This window comes from Manis javanica, chromosome 6, assembly GCF_040802235.1.
Source record: "Manis javanica isolate MJ-LG chromosome 6, MJ_LKY, whole genome shotgun sequence".
NCBI classification, from domain to species: domain Eukaryota; kingdom Metazoa; phylum Chordata; class Mammalia; order Pholidota; family Manidae; genus Manis; species Manis javanica.
The window spans coordinates 18,902,975-18,925,853 of record NC_133161.1 but is presented as its reverse complement, the minus strand read 5'-3'; the positions used below and the strand labels follow the sequence as shown (position 1 = coordinate 18,925,853).

The 22,879-nt window shown below is 37.9% G+C and overlaps 1 protein-coding gene across 3 annotated transcripts in view; it reads right to left on the bottom strand.

Annotated features, from left to right (window-relative positions):
• CHCHD3 (coiled-coil-helix-coiled-coil-helix domain containing 3) overlaps positions 1–22,879 on the bottom strand; it is a 279,592-nt gene that overhangs the window by 200,450 nt on the left and 56,263 nt on the right. For all 3 annotated transcript variants that reach the window (XM_037019634.2, XM_037019632.2, XM_037019633.2), the window contains exon 3: positions 17,599–17,680. In XM_037019634.2, the coding sequence (XP_036875529.2) occupies positions 17,599–17,680 (82 nt within the window). The remainder of the gene's footprint in view (positions 1–17,598; positions 17,681–22,879) is intronic.

The window sequence follows — 22,879 nt, the reverse complement described above, 5'->3', positions numbered from 1 at the left end:
AAACTCCCTCTTAAAATAGCTGGAGACTTGTTTGCTTTCAAAATGGGCTTCAAATAGTAAATTAACCTCTTTGGCTTCAGGTCAGTCCCATGGGAAGAAAAGATAAACCACTTTTTTAAAAAACAAAATTAAGAGTAACAAATACGACCACAGAGCTTTTATTTTCATCTGCATGAGACATATAAAACTGGTTAAATATCTCATGACTCAAAAATGTGATAATTGAAGAAATGATCATTTTGTCACTGTCCTTCACATATGACAGTGAAAAAGCACCATGTGGCTATAAAGACCAATTTCAGTTTCTTCCTTACCATGACATTGCACTACCACTTACAGATGTCAAGTTCAAATTTACAGTCTTCTGTTTTACACTTGCAGAGGCTCAATGGTCCAACTTCAGATCTTATCCATAGTAAACGGCCATCTTTGGCTCCTCTTCGGCCCACGTGTTTTACTACTACAAACGTGCCAGCTTAGACAAAAACAGGTGAATAGGGGGACATAGGACATCATCTTTACTAATCAATTAAATCATAACCCTAAGCCTTTTTAAACTTCTAGGCCATCATCACTGGAGAATCCTGATGAACATAACTTCCATTAGAAAATTAACACTTAGAATTTTGGACCTGAAAGATATCTTAAAAATGTAGTATGATACTTAATTTCCTGCTAAGGGTAAACCATAAAATTCCTAGGCTGAAGGCCTATTAGAATATGGCTGGATTTGGCCATAGAGCCTTTAAAGAGAGAGTTAAGGTTAAATGAGGTCATAAAGGTGGGGCCCCAATCCAGTAGGACTGGCGCCCTTACAAGAGGCAGCCCGATTTTTAAAAAGGCCATGTGAGGACACTAAAAGAAGGGAGCTATCATAGCAAGACAAGAGGCGGGCCGCAGGAGAAACCAGTGGAGGACACCTTGATTTGGACTCCCAGCCTCAGAACTGCGAGAAAGTCCATTTCTGTAGTCTCAGCCGCCCAGTGTGCAGCACTTGGTGATGGTGGCCCTAGCACACTAACACGCCACCTGCTGAAGGAGAGCGCCATAGGAGCTGCAGAGTTCTAGAAGACAGAACTCATTGCACGGCGAAGGTGAGCCAGGAGAGCAAAAACAAAGTCTCGGAACAGATGGCTTGAAAGGCAGGACAGAAATCAGATGAACCAAGATTTGAAACAGTATCTAGCACAAAGGTCAGGTTGACTTATCTCTTGGTAGAGTCTGGATTACGCTGTACATCCGAAAAGAGAATGAGAACAACTACTAAAGACACTGGGATGATCAAGTCACAGATGAAAGCTAATACAAGAGAAGAAGCAATGTAAAGGGAGAACAGTTTCTAGGCCTGGGGTAGGAAAAGGAAAGGAGCAAAAGAAACCTTTTAAAAAAACTGCACAATACTTTACAGTGAAGAAATTTTCAAACATAAATGCTTTATTTTGGCTCAGCGATCTACGGAGTCTAATCACCACGAGAGAGAGTAAAGTGAACAGTCTGTTTGGGTTCTGCTGGTTTGACACTGCATCAACCTCCCACTGTCATACATGTAATAAGGAGGGAGCTTATTCAAGAGATTAATAGTTACAGAAGTAGTTGTGGTAATAATCATTATTGTTTCTATTAAAAATAGCATTATTAGAAAAGTTGATATGGTCAATGCAATCGCAATATATTATTTGATCTTCACAACAAAATTTGAGAGAAAAGTCAGATTTTACTCTTTCATAATTGTTTCCACATTTTTAAAGATAAGGAAATTCTGTGATTCACCCACATACAAATAGTTAATATGTGAAGATGGAAAAACTACAACTCTGATCTTCTGATTCCTAATTCTGGGTTATTTCTGTCTAAAACCACACACACATGCACACACTGGAACCTCTTTCCCCTCTGAAATGCCATTTCTGTGCTCATTACATTCATCAGCATCATCTGGTACAAGATCAAAGTGTAGGCATGTTTCCAGGCTCACTCTCACTCCAGGATCTGAACAATGACTCATCTTGTGCATTTGCTATTGGTCTAGAATCAAGAAAAGTTCCAGCAAAAATATTTACTTTTTGTGAGGAATAATAACGTGAGCACTTATAAAAATAACTGTGCTAAGTACAAATTTAAAATTAGGTCACTATGGAGAATCAAAAAACAAAAACTAAGTAAAAGTGTAAGCTATGTAAATTTTTTAAGCCCAGAGTTCAGTCACCCATCACTTGGAACAGATTTTTTCATTTAAATCCCCAAATTTATTTGATGTTCCTTTCATTTCTGTTTTTTTGTAATGAGCCAAATACAAACACCATGTTACTTTCAAAAGAGGAAAAGTATAGTCAAATTCAACATTTGACAAATATTTACTTAGTACATACTATGTGCAGGGCATTGTTTATAAAGCTGGAAATATCTCAAGGGTGGTTTATTCTTCTATTGACACTTGACCTTATGATACAATCATATATTCATAGATGCGGTGTGGTGTTGATCAGTTAACTAAATTTAGACCAGATCTACAGTGGCAATTTTAGAAATATTGCTGACTTCACTCCAGGGCAACTGGAGTCCACCAGCTACACATTGTCTCTCATGATCATGTCTGTTGTGTGTCATCAACTGTATACAGGTCTCAGTGACAGGCGTTTATATATATATAGACAGCTAATAAGGGAGCGTTATTAAAATGTGTTATAGTTTAAATGGAGTTTAAGTTACGCTTAAATGATCTGGCAAATATTTCTCAGGTGCCTAAACTCTCACGGGACTCCCTCTGCAGTAACAAAGAGCAACATACAGACTATTCCATCCCACTAACAACCACCCACCTAAAATTAATGAAAATACGAGCCCAATAAACAGATATGATAAGGCGTATTACATGCCATAATGCTACACAACACTGGTTTTACTACTCTGTTCCTCAACTGTTCAACAGAGAGACCACAGCAGGGCCTATATTGGTAGTAAGTTAACTAGCACAATTTCTTGAAGATAATTTGGCATTGATAACACTTAGTATCACCTTTGACCAACTAATTCCACTTGCAGAAATTTACCCTAAGGAAACAACACTGGGTATTTATAAATTTAATAACAACAATATTCAAAGCAGTGTGTTCATCATAGTGAAACACTATGAATCATTTATTTGGAAGCCTAAATGTCCACTAATGAACTACTATGAAATTAATGACAAAACGTATCTATGATATGCCCTACAAACAAAAATAAAGCAACTCAGAAAAACAACAGGGACATTATGATGCCACTTCTGCTATTTCCCCACATGTGTACGCCTGTGCGCCAAAATACTCACGGCAGTTCACATGAACACGGGATTACAGCGGGTTTCATCTGCTTCACTTTGTTTAGCTGCATATCTCTAACTTTCTATACAGCACACATTATTTTTATAATTAGAAAAAGACCACTTTATGTGCCTTGAGACTTTTGCTTTTGTCATAGCTATTCTTAGGCACCAGGAACAAGTAGGACAAGGTAAGAGGCTCAAGCAGAGAAAGAAGGTCTAGGAGAGTTTGGGAAAGGGTGGGTGCTCAGGAACCAATCCCCCTTAACAAGTGCCTTAGGGGCTGCCTGGTGGGCTGCTGCGGACTCCAGAACCCTGCAGCATTTCAACTGGGAGGCAGGAGAAACCAGCCACCCTCCCTACTCCTCAGGGACCCTGCACTGCCTCTCTGCTGAGCCCTCTCCCAGCAATGCCATAATACATGTCTCCCAATCTTCTGATTCTTTTAGCTCCTTGATTAATTTGTTTGCCCTTTCAAAATGTCTTTTAACTTATTACAGCCTTCCTGGAATTGCTGCCTGGCTTCTCAAAATGTGATATCAGATGTCCTATCTATAAACAACAGAACTATTATATTAAAACTGTGAATGAGAGCCAACCATCCTATTTCTCTCTATGCCTATTAAATTGATGTTCTACAGGCTGAATCTCATTTAATTTGCCATTTACAGGATAACCTTTCCAGGTGTATCTTTCAGGCCCTTCCTGCTGTTCTGGATACCTCTTAATATCTTTATGTTAAGAAAAATCATCTGAATGAGGTAACAGAATTAATCCTATGTTCTCCCTCATGGAAAAGCCTGGAGGAGATGAGCGTCCAGTACAGTCAGTTCATGGCTGGGCGACACCCTGGAAGGACTGTCTTCGTAAGTAAGTAGGAATGGCCCCTCACAGTGAAAAGCAATGCATATTTCTATCTTTAAAGTGACAAAATGGAGTGATTAAAAGGGTCAGGTAAGATTTCCTATTCTTCGACATTTTTGCCACTACTTTCACAGTAAAAGACAGATGTCTTTATGCATAGAACTGTCACCAAAAGTTCCCAGACTCAGCAAATTAGACTACTGATGGTTTTCAGGACTGGGGGGAAAAAAATTGATCAGAATGAGAAATTTCTGCCTTCTACACATATGCAGAAGAGCAAGAAATTCTAATCTGTGGGGGAGGTTGACTTGTGTCACACCAAGGCCAGGCATATTTTCAATAAAGTAAATTTAAGAACTATTTTGCTCCTCCCGTAACATCTCTCGGTCTTATGTACTGTAAGAATGATATATGTTAAACAGATAAAGATAAGACTAGTCAGCCATAAAAAATGCCTGAGACAAATTTAAATGATCACCATAATAAAGAATTTGACCTGTTCTTTCTGTATTCTCCCTAGGCTTATGTCTGTAAACTAGAATAAACATGTTATTAAAAGAGAATCAATAGAAGACTTTAAAATACACAGTACCACAAAAGGTCAAGCCCTGGTATCGATTTTAATATAACATTTTTTGTGCAGCTTCCCAAAGGGTTCTTTTCTAATATTGTTCTTCATTTTTCTCTCACTTTGTTCCCTGACTAGTGAATTTGTTGTTCTTGTCTGCAAAAAGCTGTCTAAAGCTGAGTTTGCTGAGTATGTGTCATTCCTATGACAAGCTGCTGGAAAATGAAAAGCCAAAAAATAAACAAATTTAGAAAACATTTAAAGGTAGCAGGAGGATAGATACAAGACAGCATGAAGCATGAGACAATGTTCAACTCACAAAATGTACAGAAATGTTGTTGAACCTCAGAACATTTGCCATCATGGGCCACCCTGGGCTTTTATCTCCCCTTGTGCCTTGAGCAGGCACTGATTCCTAGGAGCCGAGAAGGCCAAGAAAGGCAGAAAAAGGGAAAAGGTAAGTTTCAACAAAACTTCTCAGGTTTCAACAAAACACTCTCACCAAGCCAGGTAAAAGATGTAAGTTTGCAAGATATAAATCCATGGAACACCAGGCTCCTCTTGAACTTAAACAGCAGATATTCAAAGGGAAAATGGAGTGCCTACATGTTTTCTAATGGGGTTCATAGTGATTTTTCAGAGGTACACACTAGAGCCCCAAATTTCCAGACATCTGTTCCAACATTCAAGGTACAAAGGCTCAGATAAAACACATTCAAAGTCAGTCTCACACAAGTATGAATGCATGACACAGTATATATTTTACAAGTTGTTCCAAATTTTGAATATATTTTTACTTGCCAATAAAAAACAGTCCAAAGCCCAGACTATACTCTCCTAATGCTAATTTTTTCGCTTTTAGATAATACTAAGCAACTGTCTCAGGACAGGATGGAAAAACAGATCATTTTTGCCTAAGCCAAGTGAAACTGAAGAAATTACTGCCAGTGGAGTTGAAAATTAAGTCTCCATTTCAAAAAAACTAAAGTTAACTAAGCCTACTAGAGGGGAAGACATGTAACTGCAATTGTTTCCTGAGAACCAAGACAACCTGAAAAGGAAGTGCTGGCAAAGAGGCATGGAGTGAGGGAGAAAGGGATTCGAATCCCCGCGCTGCCTTTTGTCACTGACACATCCTTGGGCGAGGACCTTCTTGGCCTCTTCGAGCTGAGCTCAGATTGTACAGGAAACCCTTACAGAGAAGAGCTGTCACACCCATTTGCTCCCCAGTCTGGTGTGGAGGAAGCCCAGCCTTGGGTCCTGGGGGTCTGTGAGGGCCGTCATCTCCATGGGCCTCATCGCAAGCCTCCCCAGGGAGCTCAGCAGTGAGGCGCGCACCTGTGGCAGTGCAGGGCCTGGTGAATGGCAGGTGATCACCACATGGCAGTAGCTGCTGTCATATGGCGATTCTCCTGCCTCTTCTCCCTCTTGGACAAATTCTACCCTGTTTGAATCTCTTTAGCCACAACCATAATATATGGTTGTAATTTAGTAATGCATTCTTGTGGACACTTACAAAATAACAGACAATATGCTTTGCTTTCATGGACCTTTATAATCCAGTGGAGGAAACAGTTAATAAACAGAGAAAGTGCTGTAAAGAAACCAAGTAGAGAAAGTAGTTAGAGTTAGAGCACAAGAAAGAATATTAATGTAATCAGCAAAAGCCACTCGCTGGGGTTGAGAAGACCTGGGGAATAAGAGGGAGCCAGCATATAAAATATGGACTACAAGTATTCTAGGCAAAGAGCTGCAGGACACCTGGTTTGGCCGCTGACAGAGTGGAGACATTCACTGAGACGGTGGTAAGAGATGAGATGAGCATATAGACATATCAAGAGAAGCAGAGGGCTTAGCATAAAGTCAAGGGAAATGTTTGGATTTTAATCTAAAGCTAATGAAAAACCATTAAAGGATTTTAAACAAGAAACTTGTTCAAAATACATTTAAAAAAGCACACTAATGCTGCTTGTGAAGGGTAGAATCTGGGGGACAAGAGTGGCTTCCTCCAAGAGACTGTGTAATAGTACAAGTGAGAAACAACAATGGCTTAGACCAGGGTTTCTCAACCTCAGCACAACTGACATTTAGAACAATTCTTTCTTCTGGGGGTGCTGCCCTGTGCCATGTGGGACATGTAGCAGCACCAGGCCTTTACCTGCTAGCTGCTAGGAGGGCCCTCCAAGTTGGGATGACCTTGAAGGTCTCTCCGGACACAGCCGTATGTCCCAGGAGTGGGGAGAGAAGGGGGATTCTCCCTCAGCTGAGAACACAGGCTTAGACTAAGTAGGGGTGGAAATGCTGAGAGGTGATGGATTTACAGTGTATTTTTAAAGCAGAGACATCAGAGCGAATTCCTTGGAAGGGGGAAAGGAGAGACAAAGGCAAGAAGGGAGCAAGAATAATTAGTAATCAAAATTCTGATGTTACCCTCAATTTTTGATAGACTAACATCCAAGTTTTCAGGAATTTGAGAAAAGTGCTTTCCAAGTCAAACCTACCTGGGGCTGTACAAATAAGTTACTGAGCTCCTTTTCTATTAAGTCTATAAAAACTGAATGGTACTGTTGACAGGCATATTCATAAAGAAATATACAATTTCTAACATTTTACAGCAAAATCTACTGAAATATTAATTTTCACCCACTATTTGACAGTATTTTGACAGTTTTATTTCAAAATAGTCACATGAATTTAAAAAATAAAAATACCAAAAAAGTCCCTTCGTTTGTGAATCCTTCTCAAAACTAAATTCCTTATTTGATGAACTCCACAATCAAGGTAAAACTGTACTGAAACCTGAAAAGTAAGTCTTCAGTAAACCACATCAAAAGAGCCTCAGATAGAGCATTCAGACTAATATACAAATAGGTGACATCACTGCTGCATCAGAAAATAATTTAGCCTCTGAGACACAGTCTAGAGGAGTGATAGTGTGGCTCCAGATTTGAGACTACTTGGGTTCGAACTCGGCTCTCTCCTGAGTATGTGACTGTGAGCAAGTGAATCTCTGTGTTTCAGCCACCTCTTCTATGAAGTGAGGGCACCAGCAGGTGAGAGCCTGCCTCTCACGGTAACTGTGAGGATTAAATCATCAGTGCCTGGGACAAGGAAAGTGTTCAAAAACTGTTGGCTCTTACTATCACATATTATTAATTACTCTGTATTATTACACTTAGCAGTATTACTTTTCTTAGGTAAACTGTTTTTAAATGACATGTATTATCAGATCTAGTCTACTCAAGATCTGCACATGAGGAAAGAGGACCACGATATATAATTGGGTGAAAAAATCAAATTACCCAACATTATTACTTCAATCTCATTTTGTTTAAAAAACAGACTATATGAAATACTCGTTCTAATACATTTTCCCTAGGGAATGAATGTATGAATGATTTTAAGAGAGTAAAGGAGGGTTAGGGAGGAAGGGGAGTAGATGACTAAGTTTTTATCTCTTCTGCAAAAAAAAGTTTTTAAAACAAATCAACATTATCCAGTTTGAGGAATGACTTAGAATTCTAAGTCGAGCCTACCAGGTTCTGCAGCAATAATAAATATTGCAGAAATTCTATTGGGTAACGGTTTTTAAACTAACAGACATTTACCATATTAATTATTAATAAGTGATTTCAGCTAACTTTTTTTCGGTTTTGTTTTGATTTGGATTGGTTGTAATACATCATCCTATCAGAAAAATTATAAAGCAAAATTATAATGTACAGATTTTTAAGAGATTTTGCTGTAACCTAATCAGCATTCATAAAATGGCACCAGGAAATAAGGTATTTAAAAGATCTCTCTGAGAACTTGTGAAGAAACCGAATTTAAATTATTGATTAAAACATTACATGGTTAATAAAGCATTTCTATACTTTATACTTGACACCAAAATCATGCTAAAATCATTCTAATGGGGTAACTTGAAAAAATTTCCAAATGAAATGGTTTAAGCCTAGAAGAACTACAAGAGTGTATGAGTAAAGAAGCAGCTGTAAACAGCACACAACTAATAAGTTGCCTGTTTCTAGCTGCACATTATTCAGTGGGGGAATTCTATATCCTAGTTCCAAAGGTACATTGTCCTAGGAGCTAATTTTTTAATCGATTTAAAAATGCACAAGTTTGTGGACTAAATGTGACAATTCATCAAAATATTTTATCACACAAAAGGCAATGAATACTAAATACTACAACCCCAAAACCTAACACATCAACCAACACAAAATAATAGAATGAATACAAGTTTCCTGAAGAAAAAAATAATTTTTTAAGCCTAAGGATGAATATAGAAGGAGAAATTCAAATGATTTCCACACTGTGATCATCTGTCAAAATAAATGCTGTTCATCTTTGTTCCATCCTGCATATTGCACTGACCAAGCTGTTCCAGTGAACTCGGTGGAATGCAGCTGAACACACCTGTGCCTCTCTCACCAGAAACAGGTACGTACCACTGACGTTCATGATGCTGGGCACCACCTGCTTCCACATACACTGGTTCCCATCCCCTCGTGCAATAAAGAAAAAGGTCCCAATCCTAAGCTAACAAGAAATCCAAACTGCCGCCGTCACTGAAAATGTGCACACAACAAGCATTTAACAGTCAGTTATAGCCTACATAAATAAAGAATATTAACTTTAAACACTAATTCTCAAAAGATTTTGGTCCTAGGTTAAGGATGTTTCAAAAATATCATCCTGAGCATCTACCCAGACCCAATAACCAGTAGCACACAACAGAGGTCATTCTCAAGAGATCTTTTATTTACTAATGGTTTACAGGCCAGAATCCAAGTAAATGCTTGATACTTCTTCCCACATTTTTAAATGGAAAACTTTAAAGAAGTCCCTGTACACAAAGGAAGATAGCCCTGCAGGATGAAGTGCATGAACCTGGCAGAGACTTGGATTCAAATCCCAGACCCACCACTTACGAGATACGACCCTGGCAAACTCTCAATTTCCTCATTTGTAAAGTGGGGAAATGGACGTGGTGTGAGGATGAAGGAGTTGCAATAGGTAAAGTGCTGAATAGCACTGAGCACACAGTAAAGACACACCACCTACGATTTTAGTTTTTCCATTTTAGTTGGACATGTGAGTGCTGTATCCCTGCAAGGGTTTTTCACAACAGATAGTATGTGACCCCAGCATGCATATTCTCTGTGTATGTCATCTATAAACTCTGAGCCAAGTTTTCATCAAAGACAAATGATATCTGCTTCTGCATAAGAAATGGGATGCAAAAGAATATGGGTTCTCTCAGTAAAATATTTCATGGAAACTTCAGATTAGCTACTCTCTTTTTAATAGTTTTCTCCAACCAGGAGGCAGGGGAAGCGGTTATTACTTAAACATGAAAATGTGCCAATGTTTGCGAATATTTTACAGCTGAGATAAACTTCACATCTCATTTACAACTATGTTACCTACACTCCCTTCCAACTCAAGGCTCTACTGGCAAAGCTGCTAAGATCAGGAGAGGAAAGCGGGGACCCTCACTGTATATTTCTCCACTGCTTCCAGAGCTCACTGCCACAGAAGGATCTCATGATCTTCTACACTCTTCCTAACCAGCATTCATTACCAGCAGGATCAGCAGGTGGCTTACAGAAGGCCCAGGACTGAGGATTTAGCCAGGGTGCATCCCAGCCTATGTGGACCACTGGACTCAAGGAAATGGCCCACTTACCTCTAAAATGGAAACAGAACCGAGTCTATCCAACAAAGGCTACTTAGACAAAAAAGTACACTCACTCCTCACACAAAAAGTGTCCCAATTTGAGAGAAAATTATCTTGACCGGGGTTTCTCAAACCGAATCCTAATTAGCATTAGGGCCTGTAAGGATGATTTCCAGGTCTCTAGGAAGAGAGGAAAAGAGCTGACAAGGCTCTAAAGCTCTCTAAGTCCCTAGTCCTGGCTACAACCAGGTGACACTTGAATCAGCTTTATATCAGAGTTCCACGTTGGGTTTCCTTCGAATATATGTTACAGGATGATCAAAGACCATTTGAGCCCATCACTCAGCAACAGACAGTGTGGGGCTATGTGGCAGTCCAATTCAAGTCCTGGTTCTGCCGCTGGCTCAAAACCTTTTCAGTCATCTGTTTTTCTAAAACTGGGCTAACATTGAGAATAAACATTAATAGTTCATGTAAAGAATAATAAATGATTTACAGAGTATATTACAATCCCCTCTCCCTGCCAGACTGTTCTGGTAATGGAGAAACTTCAACAAGGATGATTACAAGTACAGAACACTCAGAAACCAATTCCTAGAAACTTCCAAATGCAGAAACCAACTTTGGCACAAATTACTTCAAACACTATGCTTCATGAGAGAAAACACTGTAATTACTGTCAAAAGAAACATTTGAACAAGAAGTGGTTGAACATCACTGTTGCTATTACAACCAATAAAAAAGTTGCAGTTTTCCATGGCATGCTTGATTGACTCTAGTTTTCCAAGTGTAATATTCCTACCATGTAAAAATATCTTCTCAAACAGAACCAGGGTACAGTTCTATAACACTGAAGCACTGATAGCAAAGAAAACTGGATTCGGAAAAGGAAAAGATGTGAATAAAACAGACTGTATAATCCAACCTTCTACAATTGTGGTTATAGAAAGCAGTTGTCTCGGTTAAAAATAGAAAAGTGCCACTTGAAAAAAGATGAGAGCAGCAGATGGTACAAGATTGCAACGCTTAGTACATACACAGTGCTTCCAATCACCTTCCAGGGAAAAGTATTGGATGACTGGGAGGTGATCTTCCTAGTACACTCAGAACCGGTCAGGTCTTACCTACTTTTAAGCAGAACGGAATAGAAAAACAACTGCAATGCAACATGCATTAAAGAAACAGGGATTCAATGAGGTTAATAAAGAAATTAACACATTGGGATTTTTATACTACAGACAGATCTCTTAAATATCAGAGCATGTAAAGGAATATTTTGCAGATAATTCCAACAAACTGCCCACCACCCCCACTGGAGCCAAACACTGGGGAATAGGCTCATATCAAACAGCAGGCTATACAGGTTACATGTGGACATCAGGTGTGTGTCACAGAACAGTGATGACTCAGATTTCTGTAATCACCCTCACTGCAAATATTCGAAAGACCTAAGATTCATTTGTGGGTAAAATTGCAATATTTTCAGAATCTCTCACCTGGCTTCAGTGCATCTCCATATCAACAGGTGTTTCCAAGGGGTGGAGAGAAGTAGTCTATATCCATATCAACAATATCAACAGGTAATTACAAGGGCCAGGGAGGGACCAGAGAGGCAGGGTGGAGTTTTTCACTCTGCTGCAGCAGCCGGTTGAGAGAGACACGGGATAATTGCTTATAAGCAATAAACAGGTTTCTTAAACTTTATTTCTCCTTTTGATTGATTTTGGTTTCAAAGGTATTTTGCCCCAGGATTTCCCGTCCCTGGAGTTAAAATTTGCCTGGACAGTTTTGAGTGTCTTGAGGAAATATGGAGTACAATGGGAGCGTTTAGGTCATTTAAAAACTATACTTACAATAAGTCATTGATAAATATTAGTTATCAAGAGTGCTTGCTTCCTGAAAGTTTTTTTTTAATTACTATGTATTTTACACACAGGTTGAAGGTATGTAACCTCATAACTGTGCAGTTTGGGTCTGTGGCTGGAAAACGGTGCTGAACACTGTAAGACAAGTATCTATAGTCTCTGGTTAACGTCAGACTTTTAAAGGCATATTTTTTTTGTTTTTATTTTTAACATATGTAGAACATAAACATATATAAGAGGCCCATAGACTGCCCTTCCTAGAAAATAGTCAAGATTTTCCAGTCCTAGTGATTCATTCAACTGAACAAGTATTTGTGAGAGTTTAGTGTGCGAAAGGCACCACACTAGGTAGATGATTTCTTGTATTACATACTGTCAGTGTGACACTAACCTGTTTTCTCTAGTGGATTCTCTCCTCCTCCTTTCAGCTTTTTTCCTCAAAAGCCAAAAAATATCCAATAACAAAACTGAAATGAATATTACAGATAATGAATTTAAACAATTCACCTTTGAATTTCACCTTTACTATGAGAACGTAAAAAATTCAAAGAAATTTTAAGCCCTTATTCGATGCTATAAATTGAAAAATAAATGGACCGTGCTATACTCTAACTTACCCAGGTAGCTGATAATATTTATAGCTAATTTGTGAAACCACTATTAACCCAAATTAATTATTTTAAGTCTTACCAGTCTAAGGTGATTTTCTAAGTAATTAGAAATGGGAGTAAAATCTCACTGATAGTCATCTAAAAACAGTAAGCAAGTCATTTTGGATGATGTACAGCTAGTTTCATCAAGAAGCAATTATTCCCTTTCTTCCTAGTTTCTTGAAGAAAAGTTATTAAAACTGAAACACTTTCACTTGACTTTACAGGTAAAGAGGTGAAATTCAAATGCCAAAGGTCAGAGGTTAAGAGTAGTCACATTTTTCTTGCTGTCAGAGACTGACTAGGAAGTAGGGTGCAGGAAAGAAAGAAAATCACACTTTAAAAGTCTATAATCAAGCGGTAGGATATTAAACCAGTCTGCTACAGTTACAACACAATACAGTCACTATACCCTAATAACCAAATAGAGCACAACAGCAAGAACAGACAGCTGACATGGGTACTAATTTATTCTTGACTCCCAATACACCAAACAACTATTCCATTCATCAGATGTTGTGGTTAGCAAAACTATGATTCCAAATTAAAGCCAACAATTTTATGTATGTGCATGTGCTAATATTATGTTAATGGAAATTATATACTAATATTAAGTCAGTGATTTTTGGGGGCATGATTTTATTTACTAAGAAAAATCACTCAAGAGTCTCATAAAACAGAATCAGATCCAAAACACTGAATTGAGATTCCATGTGTACGTGTTTTATTAGAAAAGGGAATACAACACACACACATGATAGTACTTATAATAAGCTGTAGTGTCACCGTGGCCCCAGTAGAAACATCCTTGAAAGCACCTTTTAATTAGGACACTTCTGCATACTAGATGTAAAGGAGTGGAGATAGAAAGTTCAGGTAAATTTTAAAAAGTTTGCTGAGGTATCTTCCGTTTGGATGATTTCTGAGAGGACCTGTATGTGTGTGGCACTACCACAGATGCTGTAGAAGGCCTTCTGCATCCGGTGGGAGATGAGGCAGGATCTCAGGAAGTCATGTCCAACCTGGCAGATGTTATGGTCCAGAGTATATATGGACTGCCTGATGAGATCCAGCCCTAGACCATATTTTTCCCCTTTTTCACATACCTGGAAGCACCTCATAATCACTGTCTGCCATGCAGCAGTGCTGCACAGTCGCCACAGCTGTGCACATGCATCCAAACCTGCACAGCTGATGACAGTGGCCTGGAAAAGTCCCAGGAACAACAGTGAAACAACCTTTTAAGGAACACTGTGTCACCAAGGTTCCAATTATGAACCTTGGCGCCAAATATAAGATTGTGTGGAAAAACAAGGACATCAAGACCCTGAGTCAAAGAGTGAGTCAGAAGAATTAGACCCAATATGAACAAGTTTTAAGAATCCCTTGATGCTGAGTTTTCACTATCAGCAACACTGACATTTTGGGCCAGGTAATTCTCTGTTTGGGGGTTGGGGAGAGTTATCCTGTGCTTTACAGGACGTTTTGCAGCATCCCTGGCCTCTACCCGCTAGATGCCAATAACACCTGACAAGTTAAAACAATGTCTTGGAAACATTTTTGGCCGTCACATGTCCCCTGGGAACTCTCCCCCAGCTGAGAACACTGCCTTACCCTATTTATTTTGCTTACACCTTCCTTTTTTATGAACACACAGTGGTATGTTTTTAAAAATTCAAAGTAAGTCTTAATTAGCTCCCTCAATAAGAAAATCTAAGACATAAATAACTGTTACAATTTGCAGCAATTTTTTCATAGGGGTACATCAAATACAATGCTTCTTAAAATCAATGGCATCTTCAATTCGATGGAATTCAGCCACCCACATGCTTCCCCCTTTGCTATGCAGCCCCCATACTGCTTTCCTTTTGGGGAGTTACTTCCTCCACACTGTGACAGTGTTAACAGTACCCAGTTCTTCCCTGGCTGGTAGTTCTCTAGTCTTCCTTTAATTCTTCTGAGCTATCCAATAGGCTTCTATACATTTCCTTGCTTCCTAAATTAGCCAGAGTTAAGTTTCAATCTTTCAACTAAAAAACCTAACTGAAACAAGGTCCTTATTGAAGCTAGTCTGACATGACACTTCAGAATAGTTCCCGGCCAGAAAGTTCACCAGTCCATTAAAAATGTTACTGCTTCTCACCACTTACCACACAGGAAGAGTGAATGGGGTATAGATGAATTGTTACAACAGTGTAATGGGTCACGGGGATTCATCACACTCTTCTCTATTTTTGAATGTGCTTTAAAATGTCCATAATAAAAAGGTTAAACAAGGACAATATTCTATAGGGAAAAAGAGTCACAATATGATTTCCAAAGTCCCTTTTGCACAACTTTGATTCTTTACAAGCATGTGTGCCAATATCCTAATCTTAAGTGCTTAAAACCACCATTGTGTGCTTTTCGGGTGAAAAGAGAAGACTTGGTAAGCAGGGCATGTACAAGCGACAGTGCAATGCACAGAGACCATCTTCTAAAACTGCTTACAAGGCTTTATTCAATTAAAGCAACAGATACAGTAATGTATGTGCTTTGTGACTGCACAGAAACCTTCCTTGATGCTTTCTCTAAAATTTCTTCTCTGGTAGGAAAAAGAAAAACAGAAAGAAAAGAAATATTTATTGATTCTTCTGAGAACCATCATATAGATAAACACACACTTTTTGCCGAGATTTGACAGCTGGAAGTTTTCATAAAGAAAGCTTCAAACAAAATATTTTTTAAAAGAAAAAATAATGAAAAGGCTGTACCACCCTCTGCTCTCCTTAAAGGTGACAGAAAATAAATTCTTTATCAATAGTCATTTGTCCAGGTTACATCAAGGCTGCCAACCCCAGTCCACATGAGATATGAAATTGCCTCTCACTGGCACCTTTTATTCATTTCATCTGCCCTTTACCCTTTCACAGACCAAGGCAGAGCAAATGGGAGTTGAATAATGAAGGGGGAGAGGGGAGCCCATCACTGAGAAAGTTATTTCAACAAAAACCCTATAGCATATGAGAAGAAAGGAAGACAAACATCCTATGTTATAAAGTAAATATGACAGTCTAACCAAGAAAATCCTTATTATAATAAAATTCAATTAAAAATGAAAAAATTTCAAAGACAAGAAATTCTACCATAACATATTGATTTTCTTTGCTTCTTAATGAAAACAGTCTGAAATTTTTTTAGTATTTAAGCCTCACTATCTAATTATATACTTGATCACCTAACCCAATTAAATAATTACAAAGTGCTGTGTAGGAAACTGTTTAAATATATACACAGACCCTTTTAGTAGTAACTAATTATATCTTGATTTTTAAAACCTAAGTCATGAGCCTTCTTTATTTCCTGAGAAAATGTGGTCTTAATCTAAAACTCAGGTCCTGTTCCATATGTTTTGAGTAAACTGGAGTTAGACTATTATCCCTTTATCAGAAATATTAGAAAATATTTTTCATACCCCTCAGTTTAGGGATGAAATATTTAAGGTCCAAAGAGGTTAAACTGTACATTGAAGGTCCAATGGCCAGTGAGTACTCGAATCCCATTCAAAAGTTCTTTACATAGACCTCTCTCTAGCAAGATAGTCAAGACATCTAAAACAAAAGCAAACACATGCTAAGCATCTACAGGTGGCAGGCATGCCCCTACTGCTCAGGGCAGAAAACATCCACATGATCATATAGCAATAATGCCCTGTCCTGCATGCAGATTTTAGAAGTAGCACAGATGGGAAACACTTGACTCTATCTTGGATCAAAATGTATTCACATATTTTTATGAATCAGTATATAATTCAAGCCCTTAAAAAGCAGTATTTTTTAACCAAAAAAAAATTATCGATGCTGTTTTGAACATTGCTTTTTTCCAGTTCATAGCTTTTCCACACCTGTTTGAGCCAGCACACAAGGATCTACCTGACTGTCTAGCATTCCCCTGTAGGAATATGCCCACCACAGTGCACTCATCGCGTCCCCCATGATGGGCGTCTGAATTGCTTCCAGTTTGCTACTATAACAAAAACACTTCAGTGAACATTATTTTAACTGTCATTAGCAATAGCAGTATTAATAATGACAATAATAATATAGAAGTATGTACAGAGAAACAAAATGTTCAAGAGTGGCTTTCTCTGTGGAATGGAATTACAGAGGATTTTAATTTTTTTCAACCTTACATATTTTTCTAATGTCCTCAATTTAAGTGAGTATATTACTAATTGGTGCTATTTGTTAATTTGGGCATGAGTTGAAGAGCTCATGTTTAACTTATAATATTCCCTGTTAGCTACAAGATCGTTAACCTTAATACCCATAGTACACAATATAATTTTCAACCATAAACAAATTCATTGAAAGAAACTAGCCTGAGAAATTCCTGGACAATCCTAAGAACTACTCCTCACATACAGAGAAAAGAGTGCTCACTGTTCTGCAACTAAGAACTACACAAAAGATGGAATAGTTGTTACAATTGAGTTTGAGACAAGAGTAACTTGGGGCTTTAACAAGAACAATCCAAAACCAAAAATGGCCATGTTCATATGTTCAGCACATTCTGAAGTTCAGCCAAACACAAAGAATGAGTCTTACTGCAGTCATTCCTCTCCAAAAGTATTTCATAATTTTGACAGGCCCATCAAAATCTCTCTCAGATGCCACAAAACTCACCGTCTCTGATTTTCAGATTCTTTCTTGGCTTGTTCCAATGCCAGCTCCTCAGCCACTCTTCTCTTCAAATCTTCATCAGAAACTAAAATCAATAAACAGTGGAAAGAGATCAAATAAATGTAAAATAAATGGCCTCTGAAAAATACAAAAGCAAGAAAACACTCTGGAAAACAAAGCTGAGACTAGATCTTACTGGGCAAAGTTCTGCCAGCTGGCCAGTGTCTCCTTGGAACTACCTAAGCACTGACGAAACAACCAATTAGTGCACTTCAGGGTTAATTTAATCAAAAGTTCCCTGGTGACCTAGACATTTCCACACCTGCCAAAATTTATATAAACTCAAGGAGCTGCTTATTGCCCAGTGGGGACTGATTCATTAAGTACAAATTCTTTAAAATGATGTCCTATCATTAAAGTGTGACAATGGCATATAAGGAGAGGGGAGGCTATAAGGAAGGGACTTACAAGAGGAAAATAACACCAAAACATTCTCATGTTAATACTTAAAACATTTTTAAAATCAGTTATTGGAGGAAGAAAGTCATTTGTATCTATATTCATTACTCTATGAGTTATGAAAAAGGAATTAGTGATTTATGAAAATTTTAAAGCCTTATAACATATCATCCAAATTCAAGTGCCAACAATTAGAAAGACATTGAAAAGTGCTGAGAACATGGCTGGAGCTGTCTTAATACCTGGTGACTTGACTTGAAACATCTGGTTTTTCCAATTAGATTTTGTATAATATGATTTGTAAAGATTCTTACAGCTATAATAGTAAATAAAAGGGACAAATTTTAGATTCTCCACAAAAGCCTTCTGTAAGAAATAAGCAGAGACTATTTCCTCTTCACTAGAACACCACTACCCAAAATTATGGCCAAGAAAGCACCAGAAACACTTGGACAGATCTAGGAGCAACACAGGACCTCCCTACTGTTTCAGATGGGTGAGCCTATCAGATGAAAAGCTGGTGGTACTGTTTCTGCTCCGCAAGGGTGCTTTATTTGATGATCTTGGCATTATAAGCACCTTGTCTCAGGGCCCATCCAAAAACTGCATTAGAACAGGATATGAAAAACCTTTTCAAAATGTAGCTGATACTAGACAACAACAAAGGAATATGTGAAGTTCATAAGGATGAGTTCTCTTAGTTGTGGGCTCTCACAGAACAACAGCATCAAAGGACATTGTAAGGAAGAGAAAAAGATAACCCACAGGATGGGAGAAAATACGGGCAAGTCATAGAGCTGACAAGGGGCTTGTATCCAGAATATACGAAGAACTTGTACAAAAAAACAATTAAAAAATCTATTAATAAAGGACAAAAGACATAAATAGGCATTTCTCTAAAGAAAATATACAAATGGCCAGCAAGACACGAAAAGCTGCTGCTCAACAGCACTCATCAGTAGAAAATGCAAATCAAAACCACAATGATATACCAATTCAAACCCACTGTGATAAAAAAGACAAACAATAAAGCAATAATAAGTGTTGGTAAGAATGTGGAGAAATTAGAACCTTCTACATACATTGCTGATGGTTAATATAAAATGATACAGCCACGATAGAAAACAGTTTGGCATTTGCTCAAAATGCTAAACAGAGTTGCCATAAGACCTAGCAATTCCACTCTTAGGTACTGTCTTTACTCAAGAGAATTGAAACTTTCACATGAATATTTCTGGCAACATTATTCATAATATCCCAAAGGTGAAGGCAACTGAATGCTCATTGAGTGACAAATGGATAAACAAAATGTGGTATATCCATTCCACATTATATTATTCAGCCATAGAAAGGAAGGAAGTACTGATAAGGGCCACAGCATGATGAACCTTGAAAACATTATGTTAGGTGAAAAAAGCCAGACACAAAAAGAACCATGGTGTATGCATCCATGTACATAAAATGCGCAGGAAAGCAAATCCATAGACAGAAAATAGATCAGTGGGTCCCTGTTGGGGCAGAAGAGAAAGGGAGGAATGGAGAGTGACAGCTAAAGGTTTTCTTTGTGGTATATTTGAAAATATTCTAAAATGAGATTGTAAGATAGTTGCACAACACAGTGGATATACTAAGAGCCATTGAATGGTACTCTTTAAATGTGTAAATCTTTTGCTGTGTTAAATGTATCTCAATAAACCTGAAAAAAAAAAAAAGGAAAAAAGGATATAATATAGAAAAAGAATCAAGGAATTGGAGAAGTTGAGTTCTAATCCCAGTTTGACCATCAACAATCTGGGGGATCCTGGATAAATTACTAGCCTCTCTAGGGAGCAGTTTTCTCAAAAGGTTGCACTCAAATGGATGTTCTCCAGGGTCACTTCAAACTATACACTATGCTGCTTTTTAGCTTCTCTCCTACTTCACGGTCGATAGCATGAGGATGCAATTTTCTGCTTTGAAAAGGTCACACAAAAATCAAGAAGAAAAACTAGAACGAAGAATCTGTTTGCATTCAGGCAAATCTTCTGATTTTTTTTTTCAGTATGAAAAGTTTAAAACAGTACAAATAACATCAGAGAAATTATAGATAGTAGTAGCTCAGCAAAGAGTATGAATGGTCTTTGTTTTTCTATTAACTAGACTTTGGAGAAATGAGTTAATCTACCTGAGTTTTGATTTCCTCATCCCGAAGCAGGATAGGAAGGAACACATGGATGTCAGCTGACTATGAAGTTCTAGACTATGCTATATACTCCACAAGGTGATGATGTTCACAGTCACCTACTTCTCATCAACAAGCAAAACAATACAACACCACATTCTTTCAAATTGTTAACAGTTGGTAACTCTAGTTAGTAGCAAAAATCGAAACAAATATTTAACCCAATTAGTACTACCTGATCAAACTATACTCTGAAATTCAACTTACCAGTTAAGACCAATACACAATCAGGCTGTATGTGTAAAATCATGCTGTTTCCCCCAAACTGTTTCAAGTTACCACAGCAAAATTTTTCTCTGGCAAAATGCAGTCAAATTCTCAATCACAATTCAACTGAATTCCATTCATTCAATTAGAACGAAGCTTTGGAAAGACCTTGAAATACCTCAGTATAAGCAATATTAAGCAATGAGATCAGCTTCTAAGTGAGCTGATAAAACGGTCTCATACCTTCACCGTGCATTTTATGTCTCTTACAGAGGGGCTTCCCACCAGGTGAAAAGCCCAAATCAGCAGGAGCTTTTTATAATGATGTGTAAACCGAGACGGCAACAGTAAGGATTCCATCACCAAATGAAGACCAGCCCGTGGTTGGGAAGGAAGCCATGTGGGAGAGGCTGCAGAGGAGGAAACACAGCCTTGAGGCTTGCCTTCTCCATTCCCTCCTGCCTATCAGTCACCCCGCCACCTGCCCTGAGGTGAGACGGGAAACAGATGGAGACACCGATGTATCATCTAGGTAAGCCACAAGGGGAAGGAGAAAGGTGGACAGAGGAAAGTACTGGTAAATGCAAAAGACAGGAAACTCCCTAGGCCAATGCAGAAGACACGCCCAGGGGACCTGCTGGCTGACATCATTTTTACTCAGTAAAGGAACCAAAGCACAGCTGTTTTTCTGATGCCCTACCTATTTCTGGGAAAGATTTTTAAGAAATACAACTTTTGGATTTCATGTCCAAGGTCAGAGCTGAAAAAGTAATTACCTGAGCTACAATTGAGGATTTAAAACAACAAAAGATAAAACATGACCTGGCATAAAGAATTTAAAACCTAAAATAGTAAATCAAAGCCCAGGCAGGAAAATAAAACAATGTTAAGTATTAGATCTTGAGCAAATCGAAGTTTCATGTTATTCGTTTTTAAATCAATAGAATTCAGAAAGCAACAACATTATTTCTTTTGATATGTCTGGTCCAAAGTGCCTAAGGGAAAATGATAGACCATTTGGAGACCACTATTTAAAATGGCCTTTCTGAAAAACATTCTTTTCAGCTCTCAGGATCTGAACATTTTCTCAAATAAAACTGTTATTAAATTAAAAGGTCAGTGTTTCAGGATGGGCTACTTTTAAGAGAAGCACAGGAAAGGCCAACTTTGCCTATTAGTACTGTGAGTTTTCCAAGCAGATCTTTAGGGACTGGCAAAGTTTGTGAAATGTGGAAAAGTGAAAAAGATAAATATGCAAGCCATATAAATCAGATTTGCTGTGGAAATCTGCGATCCTATTTCAAGCTCAGTAAGTATGGTGCCTTAGCTTTTACATACATACACTTTCCTTTTAAAATATGCTAAGACAAAAGGATTTCTTCTTCACATACTTGTACTCTATGCTTTGTGTAGTCTCTTCTCACAAATGATTTTAATTTCCTTCTCAACGGCAAATGTATCTTAATGAACACAAACCCTGGCATTTTGTCAATTAGTTATAGATGATAGACACAGACCACAAAACACGAGAGAAAAAGTCAAGCATTGCAATTGCTTGGTTATGGCCAGCCTGGCCCTAAATCCTTGATTTGAAACCATTAGTGAGAATAATAAATACTTATATGGTTGAAAACAGCTCATGATTCCTAACAAATTTTTGTTTGTTTTTGGTAGCCAACATTCTAAACAAATGCTTTAGTTAGTCCAAAGTTTCTTCCTTCTTGATTGCCTAGTAATTTTTTGGTCCTCTTACTCACATTCTAAATCTTTAAGAATTTAAGAAATTCTAAGAATCTAATTGCATCCAGGATCAAATAAGAAACTCCAAAATTCCTAACCTTATTCTGGATTCTAGTATTCTTAGGAATGGTGAATACCAGGTTCTTAATTATTAGAGAAAGTATAGCATACATTCATTACACCTCACCTGTCTTCTGTGTTATATGACTTGGTCCAAGTTATGTTTTCAGAAAGTACTGGGGGTGAGGGAGTGTGGAGGTGGGGAGGGGGTTGGTAACCACATACACTCAGACACTGTAACATATTTAAGATAGTTCCTTGAATGCACAGAAATAACCCCGCAAAAATGGAGGACTTTATGATGCCTCATCATCTATGAAAAAACAAAAGATTGAAAATGCAACCATGATTTGAGACTTACATGGATTCCTGGACCTCAAGGGATATAATAATTTCCTCTGTAATTTTTTTTTATTTATTACTTTCACTTTCCTTAATTCTTTTTGCATAATCCTTACACTGTAATTCCCTCCCCAATTACAGTATTTTTCAAACAATCTTCATAAGTTACTTAATAAAAATGATGGCTTGCCTCTTAAAAAATGTCAGGTCCTTTGGGATTTTTCCTTTACTCCATTTCTCTTTCTGGTTTTACCA